At 37.1% G+C, this 19,522-nt stretch overlaps 1 protein-coding gene across 2 annotated transcripts; it reads right to left on the reverse strand.

Moving 5' to 3' along the window:
* Positions 1-373: 373 nt before the first annotated feature.
* Positions 374-7,570, reverse strand: palmda (palmdelphin a). Of its 2 annotated transcripts, XM_016284794.1 has the most exons (8): positions 7,448-7,570; positions 4,972-5,023; positions 4,766-4,846; positions 4,549-4,667; positions 3,621-3,735; positions 3,482-3,506; positions 3,262-3,378; positions 374-1,577 (listed from the first exon to the last, which is right to left on the reverse strand). In XM_016284794.1, the coding sequence occupies exons 2-8, from the start codon at positions 5,014-5,016 to the stop codon at positions 688-690; spliced, it is 1,392 nt and encodes a 463-aa protein (XP_016140280.1). In that variant the 5' UTR covers positions 5,017-5,023; positions 7,448-7,570; the 3' UTR covers positions 374-687. The 2 variants fall into 2 exon arrangements, with proteins under 2 accessions (XP_016140280.1, XP_016140281.1); XM_016284795.1 differs by having other exon boundaries at positions 4,972-7,570.
* Positions 7,571-19,522: the final 11,952 nt, after the last annotated feature.

Raw genomic sequence — 19,522 nt, forward strand, 5'->3', positions numbered from 1 at the left:
AAAAGATTTCTATTTCAACTAAATGCTGTTTTATTTTACTTTATGTTCACCAAATATTTCTGAATAAGATCAGTATTTCCACAAAATATTAAGCAGCACAACCATCTTCAAAACTGACAAGAAATGTTTCTTTAGCACCATATTGGTGTATTAGAGTGATTTCTGAATGATCATGTGACTGGAGTAATGGCTGCTGAAAATTCAGCTTGACCAATAAATAATATTCTAAAATATATTAAAACAGAAAATAGTTATTTTAAACTGTAATGATATTTTACAATATTAAAGTTTTTACTGGGGTTTTGATCAAATAAATGCAGCCTTGGTGAGCAAGAGATTTAAAAGAAAAAAAAAATCTCTTGGCAACCCCAAACATTTGAACAGTAGATTTTAGTTAACTTAATACTGTTTTTTTCCCAATAAAACATTGATTTGAGATTAAATGATAATTGCAGTACTGCCACATGAAGACCCCTGCTCTAAAGCTACACATTTACAATAATGTGTTTCTACACACATCGTCAGACAACACAAGCAAATGCCAACATGAACGATAGAAAGCAGTTTGTTAAGACACTGAAAAACTGAAAACCACAACGTAAGACAGCAGTGTCCAGCATGCAGAGCGAGAGAAGCCAGTCTGGTGAGAAGCTGCATCACAGAAGAGCTGACAGCGTGTTAGTGAAACTACATCAACACACAGCAGGGCTTGTGTCTCCTTTTGACCTTTTTAATCTTTGGGGTACCTGTAGTGGACGGGTCCTCCGTGCCGTCTCTTTTGCCCTTCCGTCCCGCAGAGCAGATAAAGGCAGTGGAGTTTTGATGGGGGTTCAAGCTCTTGCCCGCTTCATCTTCACCGTCTCCAATGATCACCAGCTCTGCCCGAACCGAGCCCTCATAGCTCTGGCTGTCATCTTCGGCATTCTGGTATCCCATGAAGATCATGGTGACGGGCTCGTTCGATGGCATGGCGTTCAGGACGCTGAGTTTGGAGTCCTCAGAGTAGGCCGAACACGGGCTGTGGTTTCTGATGTCACAATCCAAAAGTCGCATTCCCTGGTAGTTCTCTCTTTGGTTGTAATACTGTCCATGCGTGTGTCTTTCCCCTCTGTTTTGATAGTATTCGTCTGGTCTGTCACTGTAATTAGGCATTGGCAGGAGAGGAAGTCCATGACCCACGTTCTCTGGATAGCACACACCATCATTGTACACAAGCTCAGGCCATGCTGATAAGTCGACGCTATATGGATCTTGGTATCCGTTGGATTCGTGGCTCTCTCTGATTTTACTGGCCTCACGGGAGAGGTTGTAGGGAACCTGAACCTGATTGGACCTCTTCTTTTTCTCAGACGCCTGTCTCAGCAGCTGCTCGACCTCAACGGGACTAAGTTCATCCACTCCGTTCGCACCAGGCTGGTGGCCATCTGTACGCAGGGCGTAGACGGACTTCCTGCCATCGTCATAGACTTTGATGCCTTTCTGCTGGAGCTCTTGGGGAGAAATGGTGGAGGTGGAGAGGACTTGGCTTTCACCTGTGCGCAAGTCCTTCTGGACATTAATTTCCATGGCGAACAAAGCTGTAAGAGTCAAATGGATTGTGTGTAATATATTAGCATTACAGATTACAAGCTACCCTATTTAAAATGTAATAGGTGGTGTAACTATCTGATTACATTTGATTACTTTTATACATTTCTAATGTTTTCAACTGTTAATCATTTTCAAACATTTAAAGCACCTTACACACTGATTACTGTCAGACTTTCAAAATCCTTCATCACTTGAATTGAGATTATAATAATTTAATTTTAAAGTGCAGCCACCACAAAATCAGACTTTAGCACCTTTTTACTTTGAGCTATGATACTGTTTTTGAAATAAAATATTTGCATAGTTATGATAGGAAACACTGGCATCTAACATTGCCTTAAAAAACAGTTAATCTTAAAAAATAAAGTATTAACATAAACCCAAATACAATATTAAACAGTTGAATAGGCATGTGTCCTCTTGTCTAAACTCCTGAAACATTGGTGTCTCATATTTTAGAGCAGTCAATGCAATTTGGGAAAGAAATCAATTAAATCTGTGTGTGGGTGTGTGTGTGAATTGTTAACACTTTCATAAGTAATTGTAATTTAATTACACATTTTTTCCCTCAGTAACAGTAACAGTAACTGATTACAATTACATTTATTTTGTAATTAAATTACGTAATTTTGTTGTCATCCAAACCCCTTTGAATCTAAACGATTTACTTAAAATACACCCGAAATTTTTTTCAATTTAACACCACATTTGCATGTTCAAGATTATATGCTTTTGGTTAATGGGCACATGACAAATTAATCTTTGTTTAGTTAGATTTCTTTAGATTTTTTAAAAACTACTTTACAAATTATATAAATTTTCCATTTTTATAATTGAATTGAGTCATTATTGATTTTTATTATTCAATAGATTTTTTAATTAACCAAAAATGAAAATTAGCCTGTGTTTTACTCACCCTCAAGCCATCCTAGGTATATATGACTTTCTTCTTTCAGATGAATCCAGTCGGAGTTATATTACAAATTGTCCTGGCACTTCTAAACTCTATCATTGCAGTTCTGTTTCTGTTCAACAGTCCAGAACACGTTAAATAAAGTACGCGCATCCGTAATAAAACGTGCCGGTCATGAATTAGAAGCACAAAATGAGGATTTGTAAAGAAAAATGTCGGAGAGTTTCGATATAAGCCAAGAGGGGACTGGTTTTCGTTTGCTAAAGTAAGGAAACTTTGCTTCCTTAAACTTGTGAGACTAGTATATCTCAGAGGCATGAGCCATCCGCCGGAACGCTTCCGCATATGACAGTCAGCAGAAGTGAGAGAAAAGTGTTTATTACGTTTGAAATATGGATATTTTTCTCACAAAAATGCGTGGATTCGCTACAGGAGGCCTTCATTACCCCCCCCCCCCCCACCCCGTGGGGGAAGGGTTTTTTTTTAAGAGAAACACCCACCCACTACAATAATAACGCTTGGAATAGCCAGGACAATTTTTATATTAAATATATCTCCAGTTGGATTTGTCTGAAAGAAGAAAGTCATATACACCTAGGATGCCTCGAGGGTGAATAAAACACAGGCTAATTTAAATTTTTGGGTGAACTAACTCTTTAAGCATCTCGTGAACTCCCAGGGATTTGTTAACCCCAGTTTGGGAAAGTTTGCTGTTCTACATTATATAAAATATTGAAAACAGTCTTCTTTCAGTTTACCAGGTTTGGCTTGGTCGGTTTTTGCTTCAGTTTCCAGGTCTTGTTTCTTCCTCTGATTTATTAGGGTCATACTGGGCTTTCGCATGTTTGGAATTGTTGAATGAATATAGATCGGTTCTGCAAAAAAGATGAATAAATAAGGCAAAATGCATCACAACAATATGCTGGCAGTTTGTTTTCTGGTCTGTACAGCATTGTGATGGAGTTTTACAGTATTTACCTGATGTGAAATCTGCATTCACTGCCTGTGGAGATACAAACAGAATCACATCCTATTATAAAGTCTATATAGTTCATCAAAGCAAAAAGCAGTTGTTTTTGATCATTTTAATTAATTAACCACATCAAAAACAGTGTACCTTAATGATGTCCTCTGGAGACTTTTCAATGGCTTTGAGCCTCTTTAGAATCAGCCCCTCATTTGTTGAGATGTTCATTTCCTCTCTCTCCAACGCTTCAATCTCTTTCTCTATCCTACAGAGAATTTGTAACAATAATTGTTTAAATAAGACTTTCTAAATATGCAGTCCTCAAGAGTTCTCCTGGCGCACACACACACACACACACACACACACACACACACACACACAGAGAGATTGACCTCTATTCCCAGGTCAAGTCACACAAGAGTGCCATCCCTGACAAAGCACCTGTCACTTTGTTTGCACTTTTTGTTGCATAGACATGCTAGACCCAAGAAGCAATGAGTTGTTAAAAGGTTATGAAAGCAATATAAACAAATATTTAATAACAGACATTTGAATTTACTCATACGACTGATGTTCAGTCAGAATCAGTCATCAGTCTGAATCATTTAACACACTCTCTAATAATGAAACCGACAGCAATATTTGTGCTAGGGTGCGACCTGCATGAAGCAGCCTTTCAAGGACACTGGAACAGCTTTTTTTAGCATCCTCCTCTGACTTCATTGCTACTACAAAGCAATGCAGTTACAGAGCATTGCACATCTCTTGCCTCATACTTCACTCGAATAGATTTCATTACGGCACCACAGGACAAATGATATTAGCTGAGAAACATCACACCAGCCCTGAAGTTCTTTGCGTTAAATACAAAAGACCTTTAAGAGATTGAACTCTTAACACAATGATCAGATTGAAAATGCATTCAGCAGATGTCAGTGCACCTGATTTGCTACGATAATCTCAATAAATTAACTGGCAGTCCTAAATAGCAAAATGGTTTAGATCACATAGTCACTGGCTTAAATATAGTGTAAATAATGCTACAATAAATAAATGTAACTTTATTCTTTCATCTTACCGATGTATGGCGCTCTTGAGGTGCTTAGTTTGTTGTGCATCTTCAAGAGCTTTTTGTGTTTCTTGTGCATTACTGCTGTTCATCCCATCCATGAGCCACAGATCTCTCATGGATCTTTTCTATGAAAGACATATAGAGATGCTTCAAATCCCAGACCATAACAATTCTGAAAAATGCTGATGAACAGGAAACTATACTTCTAACATCAAGAAGGTACCTTGACATGTTGAAGCTTTAGTTTCTCTCTGTCAATCTCAAGCCGTTTGTGGGCAATTTCTTCTTGGATTTTTTTCTTATTCTGTGGAAAAATGAACTTAAGAATTTATATAGAGACATAGAACTAGCATAGCTATGTAAGTGGTTGCAATACAGTTGTTGCAAATTCCAGAGCCTTGAAATAAGTAGACAATCCCATGTGGTTACTTTAATAGCTTGAAGGCGCTCCTTTAAGAGTTCTGCTTCTTCCATCCTGCCTCTGGAGAATAAAAAAAAGAAACATTTATCCTTTATATGACACTACAAAATCATCACTAATACTAGTAGAGCTGTATTTTGAGATCTGTCTAATGTCTCAAAGGGTTGCTGGGTGATATGTAGGTCAAACTCCATACTGTGACACTGATATTTGGCTACTTGATTTAATGTCCATTCATCACCACTTGCCTTCTGCTTTCTAAAAATCACTGCGGTTCCATGAATAGCAGCAGTGGTAAAACAGTCTCTGCAATGCCATAAATAATAAATATCATAAATAATCTGCCTGACAGGGTTTGGTTGCCCGTGTCTGAGTGGGTGACCCCTTGTAGACACTGCCGGGTTCCATAGACATCCAAGTAAGGCCTTAGGCTAGAACTTGCCCCTTGAAGTAGCTTCATGCTTCATTCACCCGATTTCCAGTTAAATATCTCTTACAATAGGCCAGATGTGACCTCCTGTGATTGTCACATCAGCTGTAATGCAGGAATATGAAACAATATTGTAAAGTTACAAGCAAAGCAATGAATGGATCAGTGCTTCCTACAAAATTCTTTATCAGCATGTATAATTTTAACTAGGTTCACTGTTGTTGCTTAAATTATCATTGACATGAATGGACATAATGCTGACTTGATTAAGTGAGTCTTTCTGACCTCATAAAGCTACAAAGGTTGTTTTTATATGTTGATTTTTGCAACCACAAAGACAACAAAATTGAACGACATGCTGTCTTTGTTTTATTTTGCACTAGGGTCAAATATGGATTTTTATTTTTTTTTGCCACGATTATGTAGATTTAGCAGTACAGGAAACACTGCAATGGATTATCATATAGAATACATTTTAATTCACCTCATCTACTTTTGATCTACTTACCTACTTCTACACTTACGCATATCTTTGCTAAAGATACTTCAGTTTTGGGTTTTAAACCAATACAAGTACTTGTCTAGAAGACTAACACTGTCATGTTAAAGTGACAGCAGGGCCGGCGTCTGTGGGTCCCCAGGCTGCTTTTTCTCCCCAGGAAATGTGAGACCGACTCCAGACTTCCTGTCCCATGTTTCATACATAGACAGTATCCAGTGCTGACTCAACACAACCCTGCTCATCTGCTTTAGATATAAGGCTGCTCACTGCCCGGTTTATTAACATACTAAAAAACTGTCAAGGATAGCATTTGCCTGTATAATAAAATGAAATGTATATAAAATTACTGTCCAAAAACGTTTCCAGGAGAGACATCATTTATTTTGATCTCATTGATAATTTCAATTAATACCAAAGCATCATCTACAGATCTGTGGATGAGTTTGGTAAACCCTTATGCTCCAGAATTCCACTAGACTCAGGAACAATCCAAAAATAACAAGGCCGCCCAGGGGTACATTGCCTAATAAATACGACACAGTGGCACACCAAACCATTGGGCCGCTTTTCTCCCTGACACAAAAACCCAAAAAGTTTTCAGAAATTAATGCATATAAGGGCCAGAGAAAAAAACGGCAAAACAAAAGTGAAAGAATAAAATGAGGAATTAATCAGATTATTAATAAACACCCTCTTTTTGAAAACTGACATGGTGAGGTTATGGTCTAAAACCCAGTAGAACTCATGCAAATTTAACCAGATTGCACTGCATTTTACTGTGTAACTAGAGTGAAAAAGGCACAAAAATGTATTCTTACAGATTAAGTTACATCTGACAGTTTTATAGAAACAGCACACATTCAAAGCAAACTGAACAAGCTGATTGGCAGATAAAATCTTATATGATAAGTTGTTTCTGGGGTTGAACACTACATGCTTTGCAAGCCTCTCCTGCACATGGTCAGTTTTGCTGTCAGTTTTATCCTAGAGGAAGTTTCTCTCTAATCTCCTCTAATCTGATCACCAGTCAGTTAAGATGTAAATCTCTTGTGGCATCTGCTCCCATAACAATATCCTGACTAGACAAGCATCCAGGAATTGTACACTTATTATATTTGAATGCAGATATTGGACATCTTAAACTTTATAAAACTATGCAAAATTGTATCCAAAATTCATCAATATATGAAAAACAACTGTTTGTTACATTTTTGTGAACAGATGCAAGGTGTGTTCACGCGTGTAAAAACATAGAAAATGGGGCCTGAGTTGCAATTAAATTAGTTTTAAAATGTCACTGAATATTTTAATGACCAACTCTTTTGAATGACTTCTTAAAATAATAAGTGAAAGTTTAAACCCTCACTTTTCCCCAAACTAAATGTCACCCAAACCACAGACAGGTTCCCAAGACCATCGATTCACGTGCAAATGAACTCTACAAAACTTTAGACAAATCTTCAGCAGGTTATGGGATCAGTTAATTGACCGTCACACTATGTTGTATTTGTATCTTCACTAAGCAAAGTAAAACGGCAGAAAACACACTTACCGGGTGGCTGAAGATGAACGGATGTCCAGAAGGGTTTTGTGAGTTCACGCTCAGCTGTCAAGCGGCTCTCATTTAGGCACACGCAGGTGTTGTAGGCAAGACTGACAGTCCTCCCTTGAGCCAATGAAATGCCAGTGAGCTTCAGTTATTCAGTCTCTATAGTCTCATCAGTGAATGACGACAGCCCACACCCTTTTAAGCTTGTGACAATTTATGCCTCTGTGTTTGTTATATGTGGAGATTGCATTTTCTTGGAAGAAAGCACACCATAATAAAATGCTGAAAAAGTATTTTTTAATTAATACACCTTCAAATTGTCTAACTGTCCAAATACAGACATTAAAATAATAATAATAATGATAATAGTAATAATATTAATAAAAAACATAGGAACTACATTTTGAGAAAAGTGAGTTTTGACTAAAATCCAAATATGATCTGTCCTGTGAGTGAGAGATACAATAGGATAGGTTCTTGTTCAATGTTCTTTTAATCTAGTTGAGTTTAATATGAAACCTTTTTACTGGTCTTTAGGGTGTACAGAAATGTATCTTCATTCAAAACACCATTAGGCTATACACTTCAGAGCTGCTTTCTGAGTAGAGAAAAACAGTGTCACAAATCATTTTGACGTGAGGCGACTCACAAGCTGCAGTCAAGTGTCAGACATTCCTACATGCATACTTCTGTTTATTCTCACTAGCCATAGAAAATGAGACTCACAGCAGGACGGGACATTCCTACTGCTGCGTCTAATGAAGAGAATGAAGAATGCTGAGATCTTTCATGAACTTCCCAGCTCAAATTGATATCCTTCACAATGTTATCCTTTAACAGTGGCTGTTATTTACTCATTTAAACTAATAAAAATTTAGCCAATTCACTAAAAGAATAAAAAAATATATATTCAAGAACGTGCACTTTTGTGTTCAGGACAGACGCTGCAAATGTATAAGAAAACGACACAAGCCTCCCTACAGTATAGCATCTATCATACTTTCTGCTTCCTGCTCAAATGACACATGCTTTTAGATATTTAGGGTGTGTGAGTTGGGGCATTCACAGGCTCCTGCCCTACTGACAGCTGAGGTCACCCAGTGCTTTTACAGAGACCTCCAGAAAAAACAGCAATGGTCATCAGACTGCAAGCCTGCTTCATAGCATACTGATAACAAATGTTACCATTGTTTGTTGTAAAGGTTAAGATAGAGACTCTTCATTCTAGATGTTGGTTAATTTGCTTACTTGTCTGCAAACTGTTTTTTTTTTCTTCTTTTTTTTAGGTAACATGAAATATATCTAATACAATATCTGCCAGTGTTGCTCTTATACTGTAAAACTGGATGTGCATGAATGAATCGGGTTTTCAAAATAAAATTATAATATGGTAAAATTAATGTAATAATGTATCATTATTATAATATTAAATTCGAATGAATGAATATTTGATGGATAAAAAAATATTTATTTAATTAGTGTGAATTTGTTCTAATACAAGATTCACTGATCAGATCAGTCGTGGCAGACTATAGGTCTATTCTTTACTGATGTCTAGAGATGAAACCTCTTGTTCTATCACTTTTAATCCTCTACATTTCTACAGAATGCAAGGCCTATTACTACTTTTTGTCCTTGTGACAGAATGCACCTTTACATCTGCTATGTGGCATCCAAGAAGGCACTTAACCCACTTTTCTGTCCTAATCCAATTAGGCTGTCACTCTTCCCACAGGGTATTGATCAGACAAGTGGAGTGTGTTAGTGTGTGTTCAAAGGTGACGTGATCCTCAGACTCAATTCAAATGAAGTTTTTAGAAAATCTAAAATAGCAGAAAGTTTTGTGTGAGGGGTAGTGTTAGGGTAAGGGGATAGAAAATACAGTTTGTAGAGTATAAAAACCATTCCACCTTTGAAATGTCCCCATAAAAATGGAAACGTGTGTGTGAAATATATGTATAAACTATATTTGATCATATCAGTTCAACTTAGATTTAAGTCCATTTACGCTCTGTGCACCATGTAATATTGCAGTGTTTCTAATCTGCCATTTATGATAAGCATACAGTGTCATATTTTCCCACAACCTGTCATTTTTAACTCATAAATCTGTGGGTGCCACATGTTACACAGCAGAAAGGCATTTGTTGGGTTCGTGTGAGACAACCAAGGTCTGGTCATCCCCATAAAAATGGACATCTGATTTTCGAGCTCTGTTGTCAAGTCATGCAGGATGACTTCAGTGAGCCCTTGCTTCTTTTGTGATGTAACACTTAGAAGGAACAGAACAGTGACATGAATGTAATGAGAGGTGAGGAAGTGCTTTTTATATAGTTTAAGTGGATATTCTAAAACTGAACTTTTTTTTTTCTGGTGAGTCACAGAATCTGACACAGGGCAGTGTGATTAAAAAAAATCAGATTATTCTGAAGTGTTACCCATATTCAAACAGCAAACCTAAAAGCTGTTGTTCATTGTTGTTTTTATTGCCATGGACACCCCATTCTAGCATTCTAGCAGCCTGTCATTAGTCACTCACAGTGAACTGGACATCGACAGACCGAGTTCGGTACATTAACTTTTGCACTACTTTTAGAAGAAAATAAATGTGCATTTAAAATCTAAAGCCTGTAAGTGACCTTTAATTTATTTGCCCTGATTGCTGCATGATATGCTTACTGGAACATAATCTTTTTCTTGCTTCAATAGTGACAGAGTTCATGTGTTATATGTAGGAAAAAAAACAGTAGGGGAGATCTTTAGCATTAATAGACTTATAATGAGAAAGACTATATTACAATATCAAATTTAATGCAAGAGTGTTGCAGTTGGCCCCATTATGTAACAGTACTTGGAGATATAGAATTATAAACAGTTTGAAGTTAAAATGTCTTAATTATGAATTTGTTTAGTACAGACATGCAGCGTTTCACTTCACAAGACTTTAATTGATGGACTAGATTACTTGTGAATTGGAGCTTAAAATAAAGTGTGACCATAATGATAATAGGAACCAATTCTCACTATTAATTAGTTGCCTATTAACATGCCTATTATTAACATATTGACTGTTTATTAGTACTTATAAAGCACATATTCTGCATGACCATGTTCTACATCCCTAATCCGTCCCAATACCTACATTTAACAACTACCTTACTAACTATTAATAAGCAGCAAATTAGGAGTTTATTGAGGCAAAAGTCGAAGTTAATGGTTTGTTAATGGCTAGAAATTGGACCTTAAAATAAAGTGTGACCTATAATAATAATAATTTGTATATCTCAGGAAAATGTCCCAGTTGAACATATTTTATGAATGTAATTCATAAATTGTGCTTGTTCTATCACTTTTAATCCTCTACATTTCTACAGAATGCAAGGCCTATTACTACTTTTTGTCCTTGTGACAGAATGCACCTTTACATCTGCTATGTGGCATCCAAGAAGGCACTTAACCCACTTTTCTGTCCTAATCCAATTAGGCTGTCACTCTTCCCACAGGGTATTGATCAGACAAGTGGAGTGTGTTAGTGTGTGTTCAAAGGTGACGTGATCCTCAGACTCAATTCAAATGAAGTTTTTAGAAAATCTAAAATAGCAGAAAGTTTTGTGTGAGGGGTAGTGTTAGGGTAAGGGGATAGAAAATACAGTTTGTAGAGTATAAAAACCATTCCACCTTTGAAATGTCCCCATAAAAATGGAAACGTGTGTGTGAAATATATGTATAAACTATATTTGATCATATCAGTTCAACTTAGATTTAAGTCCATTTACGCTCTGTGCACCATGTAATATTGCAGTGTTTCTAATCTGCCATTTATGATAAGCATACAGTGTCATATTTTCCCACAACCTGTCATTTTTAACTCATAAATCTGTGGGTGCCACATGTTACACAGCAGAAAGGCATTTGTTGGGTTCGTGTGAGACAACCAAGGTCTGGTCATCCCCATAAAAATGGACATCTGATTTTCGAGCTCTGTTGTCAAGTCATGCAGGATGACTTCAGTGAGCCCTTGCTTCTTTTGTGATGTAACACTTAGAAGGAACAGAACAGTGACATGAATGTAATGAGAGGTGAGGAAGTGCTTTTTATATAGTTTAAGTGGATATTCTAAAACTGAACTTTTTTTTTTCTGGTGAGTCACAGAATCTGACACAGGGCAGTGTGATTAAAAAAAATCAGATTATTCTGAAGTGTTACCCATATTCAAACAGCAAACCTAAAAGCTGTTGTTCATTGTTGTTTTTATTGCCATGGACACCCCATTCTAGCATTCTAGCAGCCTGTCATTAGTCACTCACAGTGAACTGGACATCGACAGACCGAGTTCGGTACATTAACTTTTGCACTACTTTTAGAAGAAAATAAATGTGCATTTAAAATCTAAAGCCTGTAAGTGACCTTTAATTTATTTGCCCTGATTGCTGCATGATATGCTTACTGGAACATAATCTTTTTCTTGCTTCAATAGTGACAGAGTTCATGTGTTATATGTAGGAAAAAAAACAGTAGGGGAGATCTTTAGCATTAATAGACTTATAATGAGAAAGACTATATTACAATATCAAATTTAATGCAAGAGTGTTGCAGTTGGCCCCATTATGTAACAGTACTTGGAGATATAGAATTATAAACAGTTTGAAGTTAAAATGTCTTAATTATGAATTTGTTTAGTACAGACATGCAGCGTTTCACTTCACAAGACTTTAATTGATGGACTAGATTACTTGTGAATTGGAGCTTAAAATAAAGTGTGACCATAATGATAATAGGAACCAATTCTCACTATTAATTAGTTGCCTATTAACATGCCTATTATTAACATATTGACTGTTTATTAGTACTTATAAAGCACATATTCTGCATGACCATGTTCTACATCCCTAATCCGTCCCAATACCTACATTTAACAACTACCTTACTAACTATTAATAAGCAGCAAATTAGGAGTTTATTGAGGCAAAAGTCGAAGTTAATGGTTTGTTAATGGCTAGAAATTGGACCTTAAAATAAAGTGTGACCTATAATAATAATAATTTGTATATCTCAGGAAAATGTCCCAGTTGAACATATTTTATGAATGTAATTCATAAATTGTGCTTTATTCAAAGTTCCAGTAGATGGCACTGCTCTGCATCAGATGCTCAAACCAGGTGGACTGCTCAAAAAGTAAAGAAAAATCAGCAGCATATTATCTACTACACTGACAGTGTTGTTCTCCATAGCACTCTGATGACTCAATTCAGCAATAGCATCATGGAAATAAAACGTCCCACATACTGAAAGTGTGTTGACCTTACAAAATTTGATATAAGAGCTTGTAGGTTTGAATAGCTGCTTCACTCCACTGATGTATCACTAGCTATTCTTTGCAGCATTTTCATGGTGTGGATATACTGTAGGAAATCAGGCACGACTACAATACAATCATGTGATGGCACCTTCAACAAAAAAGGTCCTCACCTTGTCATTTAGTCTGTCCAGACTCATTTGAGCTTAAAAATAACAATGGATTTGCTTCACCACCGGAACAGACTGTTTTAATATGCTAATGCCTCTGATGTAGCCTTAATCACACACTCCAGTTTGCTTTAACAAAGGTTTTGGGGCAGCGCCAATGACAATAACACACTTACGCCTGCCTACCTTCACATATGCACACTTACACACTCAGACACACGCCAAAAACATGCCTACTGATATCAGCACAAACAATACATGCCAAAACGTGCATGCTAATTTTAAATGTATGAATGCATAATTAAGTGTTTACTTAATAATTCAAATGTATACTGTACATATTAAAAGATTAATCTGCAATATGCAGGGATGTGACTGTATTTGGGCTGTGCTGTGTCAAGCTGAGTCGTCTATTGCAGTGAATGACGCTCTAGTTGCTTCAGTGGCATGGTTGCTATGGTGAATTTTCACATGGGCAACGGTGGATTGCATGTTTTCTAGTGCCCTCCACAGTATGTCATGCAGCTATGAAAATGCTTTGGAAAAAACAAACAGTCTTTTATGCCTCTCTCTGTAAACATGATTCCAGCACTTTGGTTTTCTCTGCTCCTGAATCTCAATTATAAAGACAGATTATATGAACATTATTCCTAATCACACAAGATTAGAGAGATGTAATTGCAAATGGAAATGTAATTGATTTATTTTTATGGATATTGTATAGATGTTATAGAGTGTCACACTAATTGGTAAGTATGGGATGTATTGATTGAAATCCAGCATGCAGTGACCTGCAAAGTTGCATATGGTATCCTTATTCGCATATTTCTTGAGTCGGTGTGTCAAAATGTGTCGTATTGGTTCAGATTTCCATCAGTAAACTATCAAACCAGAAACCTATTTAATAAGAGTAATTTACAAAAACACATTGATATAGAAAGTGCTGTTGTCATGTTGCATACATATTGTATAAACTGTGTGTTGCATTTCAAGCCTGGTCTATACTAACATGCATAGAGAGTCATATTACAGGTTTTTACAATTGCTTAAGCACAATTTTAAAATCAAGGCTCATTTTGTCAAAAGACAACACACAATTTACAGATCCACACACACGCAGCAGAACACCTCAGATCTTTTGCAAAATGAAACACTAAATTCAAAACTTTCCATTAATTTAACAAAACCCATGCAACTTTGACACCGTATGGAACACACATGGTTCATACATTCTGATTCTGTTTGATTAATTTACACACTGCTGTGCTCAATCTTAAACACGTGTAACTTTTATATTTTTCTAATGATATAGTCTGGGTTTGATTTTTTTTCAGAGAAATTATTAGAGTAAAGTACATGAATATATTGAAAACACACACACACACACAAGACCAGTACTGTACATTGATGAAAATATTTATTTCTCACCACATTGTAAAACCATTCAATACATCCATGCTTTTACAAAGGTTTCATTTTGCACAGAAAATCAGAACATATTCTAAATACAATATAGTACACAAACAAAAACATGTGGAGACAAAACAAAAGCATGAGTTTAAAGTAAAAAAATAAATAAATAGAAAAACAACCTAAGCATCATCTCTTCGCCTAGCTGGATCTGGCCATAGCACTTTATCCACATCACAGGCGATGTCCTCTCTCGCAAGACAGCGAGGGAAGAATCTTCTTGAATGGCGAATCCATCCTTGCACAGACCCTGCATCAATTAGGTCACAGGCCTTGAATGAGGGGTATCCTGACATAGGGCTGGAGATTGTAAACCTTCCACCGCCATGCCGAAAAAAACTCTTCAATGGGGTTGAGGAAGGGAGAGTATGGTGGGAGGTATTGGAGTGAAAATTGTGGATGATCATGAAACCAGTTTTGGACCAGAGCAGATCGGTGGAAAGATACACTGTCCCAGATGACAATGTATCTCATCTGCTCTGCATCCATTTGTTCTTCTGCTGTGACAATGTAGTGAAGTCTGTCTAAAAATGTGAGAATGTGGGCCGTGTTGTAAGGACCTGAAATGGCATGGCGGTGGAGGATCCCATTCTGCGTGATTGCAGCACACATTGTGATGTTGCCTCCACGTTGGCCCAGGACATTCAAAATAGCTCTATGGCCAATGATGTTTCTCCCTCTTCTTACTTTAGTCAGGTTAAACCCAGTCTCTTCTATGAAGATACATTCATGTGGGATTGGATCAGCATCAATTAGCAAAACTCTCTGAAATGTGTAAAAAGGTTCCGTGTGCAGTGGACAATACTGAAGTGTACATTACTTACCTCCACGTATTCATGCCGTAGGTCTTTTACTCTTTCAGAATTTCTTTCAAATGGCACTCTCATATTACAGGTTTTTACAATTGCTTAAGCACAATTTTAAAATCAAGGCTCATTTTGTCAAAAGACAACACACAATTTACAGATCCACACACACGCAGCAGAACACCTCAGATCTTTTGCAAAATGAAACACTAAATTCAAAACTTTCCATTAATTTAACAAAACCCATGCAACTTTGACACCGTATGGAACACACATGGTTCATACATTCTGATTCTGTTTGATTAATTTACACACTGCTGTGCTCAATCTTAAACACGTGTAACTTTTATATTTTTCTAATGATATAGTCTGGGTTTGATTTTTTTTCAGAGAAATTATTAGAGTAAAGTACATGAATATATTGAAAACACACACACACACACAAGACCAGTACTGTACATTGAAAATATTTCTCACCACATTGTAAAACCATTCAATACATCCATGCTTTTCCAAAGGTTTCATTTTGCACAGAAAATCAGAACATATTCTAAATACAATATAGTACACAAACAAAAACATGTGGAGACAAAACAAAAGCATGAGTTTAAAGTAAAAAAATAAATAAATAGAAAAACAACCTAAGCATCATCTCTTCGCCTAGCTGGATCTGGCCATAGCACTTTATCCACATCACAGGCGATGTCCTCTCTCGCAAGACAGCGAGGGAAGAATCTTCTTGAATGGCGAATCCATCCTTGCACAGACCCTGCATCAATTAGGTCACAGGCCTTGAATGAGGGGTATCCTGACATAGGGCTGGAGATTGTAAACCTTCCACCGCCATGCCGAAAAAAACTCTTCAATGGGGTTGAGGAAGGGAGAGTATGGTGGGAGGTATTGGAGTGAAAATTGTGGATGATCATGAAACCAGTTTTGGACCAGAGCAGATCGGTGGAAAGATACACTGTCCCAGATGACAATGTATCTCATCTGCTCTGCATCCATTTGTTCTTCTGCTGTGACAATGTAGTGAAGTCTGTCTAAAAATGTGAGAATGTGGGCCGTGTTGTAAGGACCTGAAATGGCATGGCGGTGGAGGATCCCATTCTGCGTGATTGCAGCACACATTGTGATGTTGCCTCCACGTTGGCCCAGGACATTCAAAATAGCTCTATGGCCAATGATGTTTCTCCCTCTTCTTACTTTAGTCAGGTTAAACCCAGTCTCTTCTATGAAGATACATTCATGTGGGATTGGATCAGCATCAATTAGCAAAACTCTCTGAAAAAAAAGAGAACATGTAAAAAGGTTCCATGTGCAAAACTAAAGTGTACATTACTTACCTCCACATATGCATGCCATAGGTCTTTTACTCTTTCAGAATTTCTTTCAAATGGCACTCAGTAGATTTGTTTCATCTGTATGTGATGTTTAAGGATTCGCCCCAGTGTTGATAGAGAGACCTGATGGACATTATTGAAAACTGTGTGGTCATTCAGGATGTTTGTCTGAATTTCTCTGAGACTTATCGCATTATTGGCCAAAACCATGTTTATGATAGCTCTCTCTTGTTCCTCTGTGAATATGGGGCCCCTTCCTCCTCTATGTTCTCGACCCTCAATCCTATGCAGATCAGTCAAAATACATGTTACAGGAAATGTCACAAGACAGCATACAAGACATAGTCTCAAACATGGAACACAGTGAATGGTACCAAATAGTACTGATGGAGGTCATATAATAGGCTATGTTGTACTGTAGACAGCAGAGAAAAGTTGTTTTTTACCTGTGCTCTTGTCGAAATGTCTGAATTACTGTAGCAACAGTATATCTGCTGAGGTTGGGCTGAACTCTCTGTCCAGCCTCTCTCAATGTCAACCCATGGTTTACAACATGGTCAACCAAGGTTGCTCGAATAGCATCTGATAAATTTGGTACCCGTCTTCTTTGTCCCCGTCCTTCAGGTCTACCTCTTCCTCTTCCTCCCCCTCTTCCTCTCTCTACCCCCCTTCCTCCATGGGCGGCCCCTCTTATCCTAACTCTTCCTCTTCCTCTTACTGGGACATTGCCTTCCATTTTTGTTGAAGACAGGTAAACTCACCTGTTGCCTTTTTATAATGCTTACACCTGATCGCTGAGTTTACAGTTAAGCACCTAAGTGTCTGCACACCTGACAGCCATGTTTAATAAATTAGTTTATAGGGGTGGTATTTTGGAAAGCAGTGTCTTGAAATGGCAAAGAAGTGACATTATGTTAGATTTCTGTGTCTAATGTAGAAAAGTGTGTTTAGTGTTTTGCAAAACAATGTGTGTAGTGTTTTGCAAAAAGTGTGAGGCTGAGAATGTGCTTATAGTTGTGCAGATCTGGGCTGAGGTTTTGCTCATGTGTTATTTTCAATTTTGGTGCGTAAGCAATCGTAAAAAACTGTAATGCATTTACTGTACATTAAAATAGTCCTTATTTATTACAATCCCTACAGTTTTTATTAATATTCTTCTTATTATTTTTTAAATCTAAAAACAAGGCTGCATGTATTTGATAAAAACACAATAAAAATAGTACAACAGTAAAATATTATTACAATTTTAAATAACAGTTTTCTATTTGAATATAGTTTCATTTGTCATTTATTCCTGTGACGTCAAAGCTGAATTTTCAGCAGCCATTACGCCAGTCTTCAGTGTCACATGACCCTTCAGAAATCATTCTAATATGCTGATTTGCTGCTCAAGAATCATTCATTATTGTTATCAATGTTGAAAACAGTTTGTGCTGCTTAATTTATTTGTGGAAATGGTGATATCTTTTTCAGGGTTTTTTGATAAATAGAAATTTCAAAAGAATAGCATTTATTTGAAATAGTTTTGTATACATTATAAATATTTTATAACACTGTAAATATCTTTACTGCCAATTTTAATCAATTTAATAATGCTTGCAGATGCACAGAGTCTTTCAGCCAAGTAGACACTAGAACACAATGTAAGTTCTTCATTCAAAGATTCTGTCCCTGTCAGGACGGTGTTTAATGAGTGTCATTCATGGATGAGCTGCCTGAAGATGATTGGGGGTCTCAACAGGCCGTGTCCTGTCTCATCAGTCTCCTGCAGCCTCAGGGTATCATTGCTGCTTCATCCACTTTCTGTCTATTATACAAGAGGGTCATCAAGTTTACAAAGTTGGAAAAATCTGAATGTTCTTAGATGAGCTCATATTGCAGAAATATAATTTTTGTGTTCCCACATTTATTTATAAAAATTATTCCCGATTCGGGCCCGATACCGAGCTCCTGTACTCGTACTCGTTAAAATGCCCCGATACCGAACGCCGATACCGAAGTGCCATATTCAGACAAAGAAACGCCGACAACAGAACAACAGACAGCAGAATGGAGTTAAGGATGTCTACTACGAAGTATATGTATGCAATGAATATAACCTTAAACTTTCAGTATTGCCTGTATAGCTGATGTGCGTGAGCTGATAAACAAAGCACGCTGAGTGGATTGAGCGCACGGCGGCACAGATGCGCGAGCTTGTCCAGTGATGTTTCTCACAGACATCACTGGAAAGTTTGTAGTTCGGTCAGTAAAAAACAAGTAAAACAATGCACAATGCACAAGAGAGAGCACGCGCGCACTTCTGTTGTGTGATCTTTGATGTTCACTCACTCAGCACACGCATCATTTGGATTAAAACTAAATCATAAAAATAAGACCATTTATAGGGGCATTCACTATAAACATCATTTATTTTCAACCTTAGGCATACACGACTTTCTGGCAAAAGTGAATCTAGCAGCCTGTGTGAAATGCGCTAGGCTGTACTATTCTGCATCAGTACAAATACCTGCACGCGTTGCGAGTGTTTTGCTTGCTTGAGTGTTTCTGCATTACATGAGTGGCTTTGGAATATAAATCACAGCACGTTTCAGATGAAAAAACGCTGTGAAAATATCACAGATTTATAATGAGTGGTTCCCTGCATTATTACAGCAAAGCGCGTGATTACAGTACTAAGCCGCTGCAATGGAGCAGCTCTATTGCTATTAAATTAAAGATGATGTGCATAGAGCAAAACAATGAACAGTGAAAGTAACAAAAACTTGTAAAATACATTTTAATGGCCATAATTATGTGTGAAAATAACCGAAGGATATACAGTCAAACCAAAAATGATTCAGAGACCAGATATCATTTTTGATATTTTTTTTTACTAGTGGGTGCAGGACACTATAGTTCATTTATGCAAGTTAGGATAGCAAAATAAAGTAAACTGTGACAAATCATACCCACAAATTCTTCATACAGTGGACTACCAGCAAAACCGATAC

The sequence above is a fragment of the Sinocyclocheilus grahami genome, unplaced genomic scaffold, assembly GCF_001515645.1.
Source record: "Sinocyclocheilus grahami isolate Dianchi unplaced genomic scaffold, SAMN03320097.WGS_v1.1 scaffold188.1, whole genome shotgun sequence".
Taxonomy (NCBI): Eukaryota; Metazoa; Chordata; class Actinopteri; order Cypriniformes; family Cyprinidae; genus Sinocyclocheilus; species Sinocyclocheilus grahami.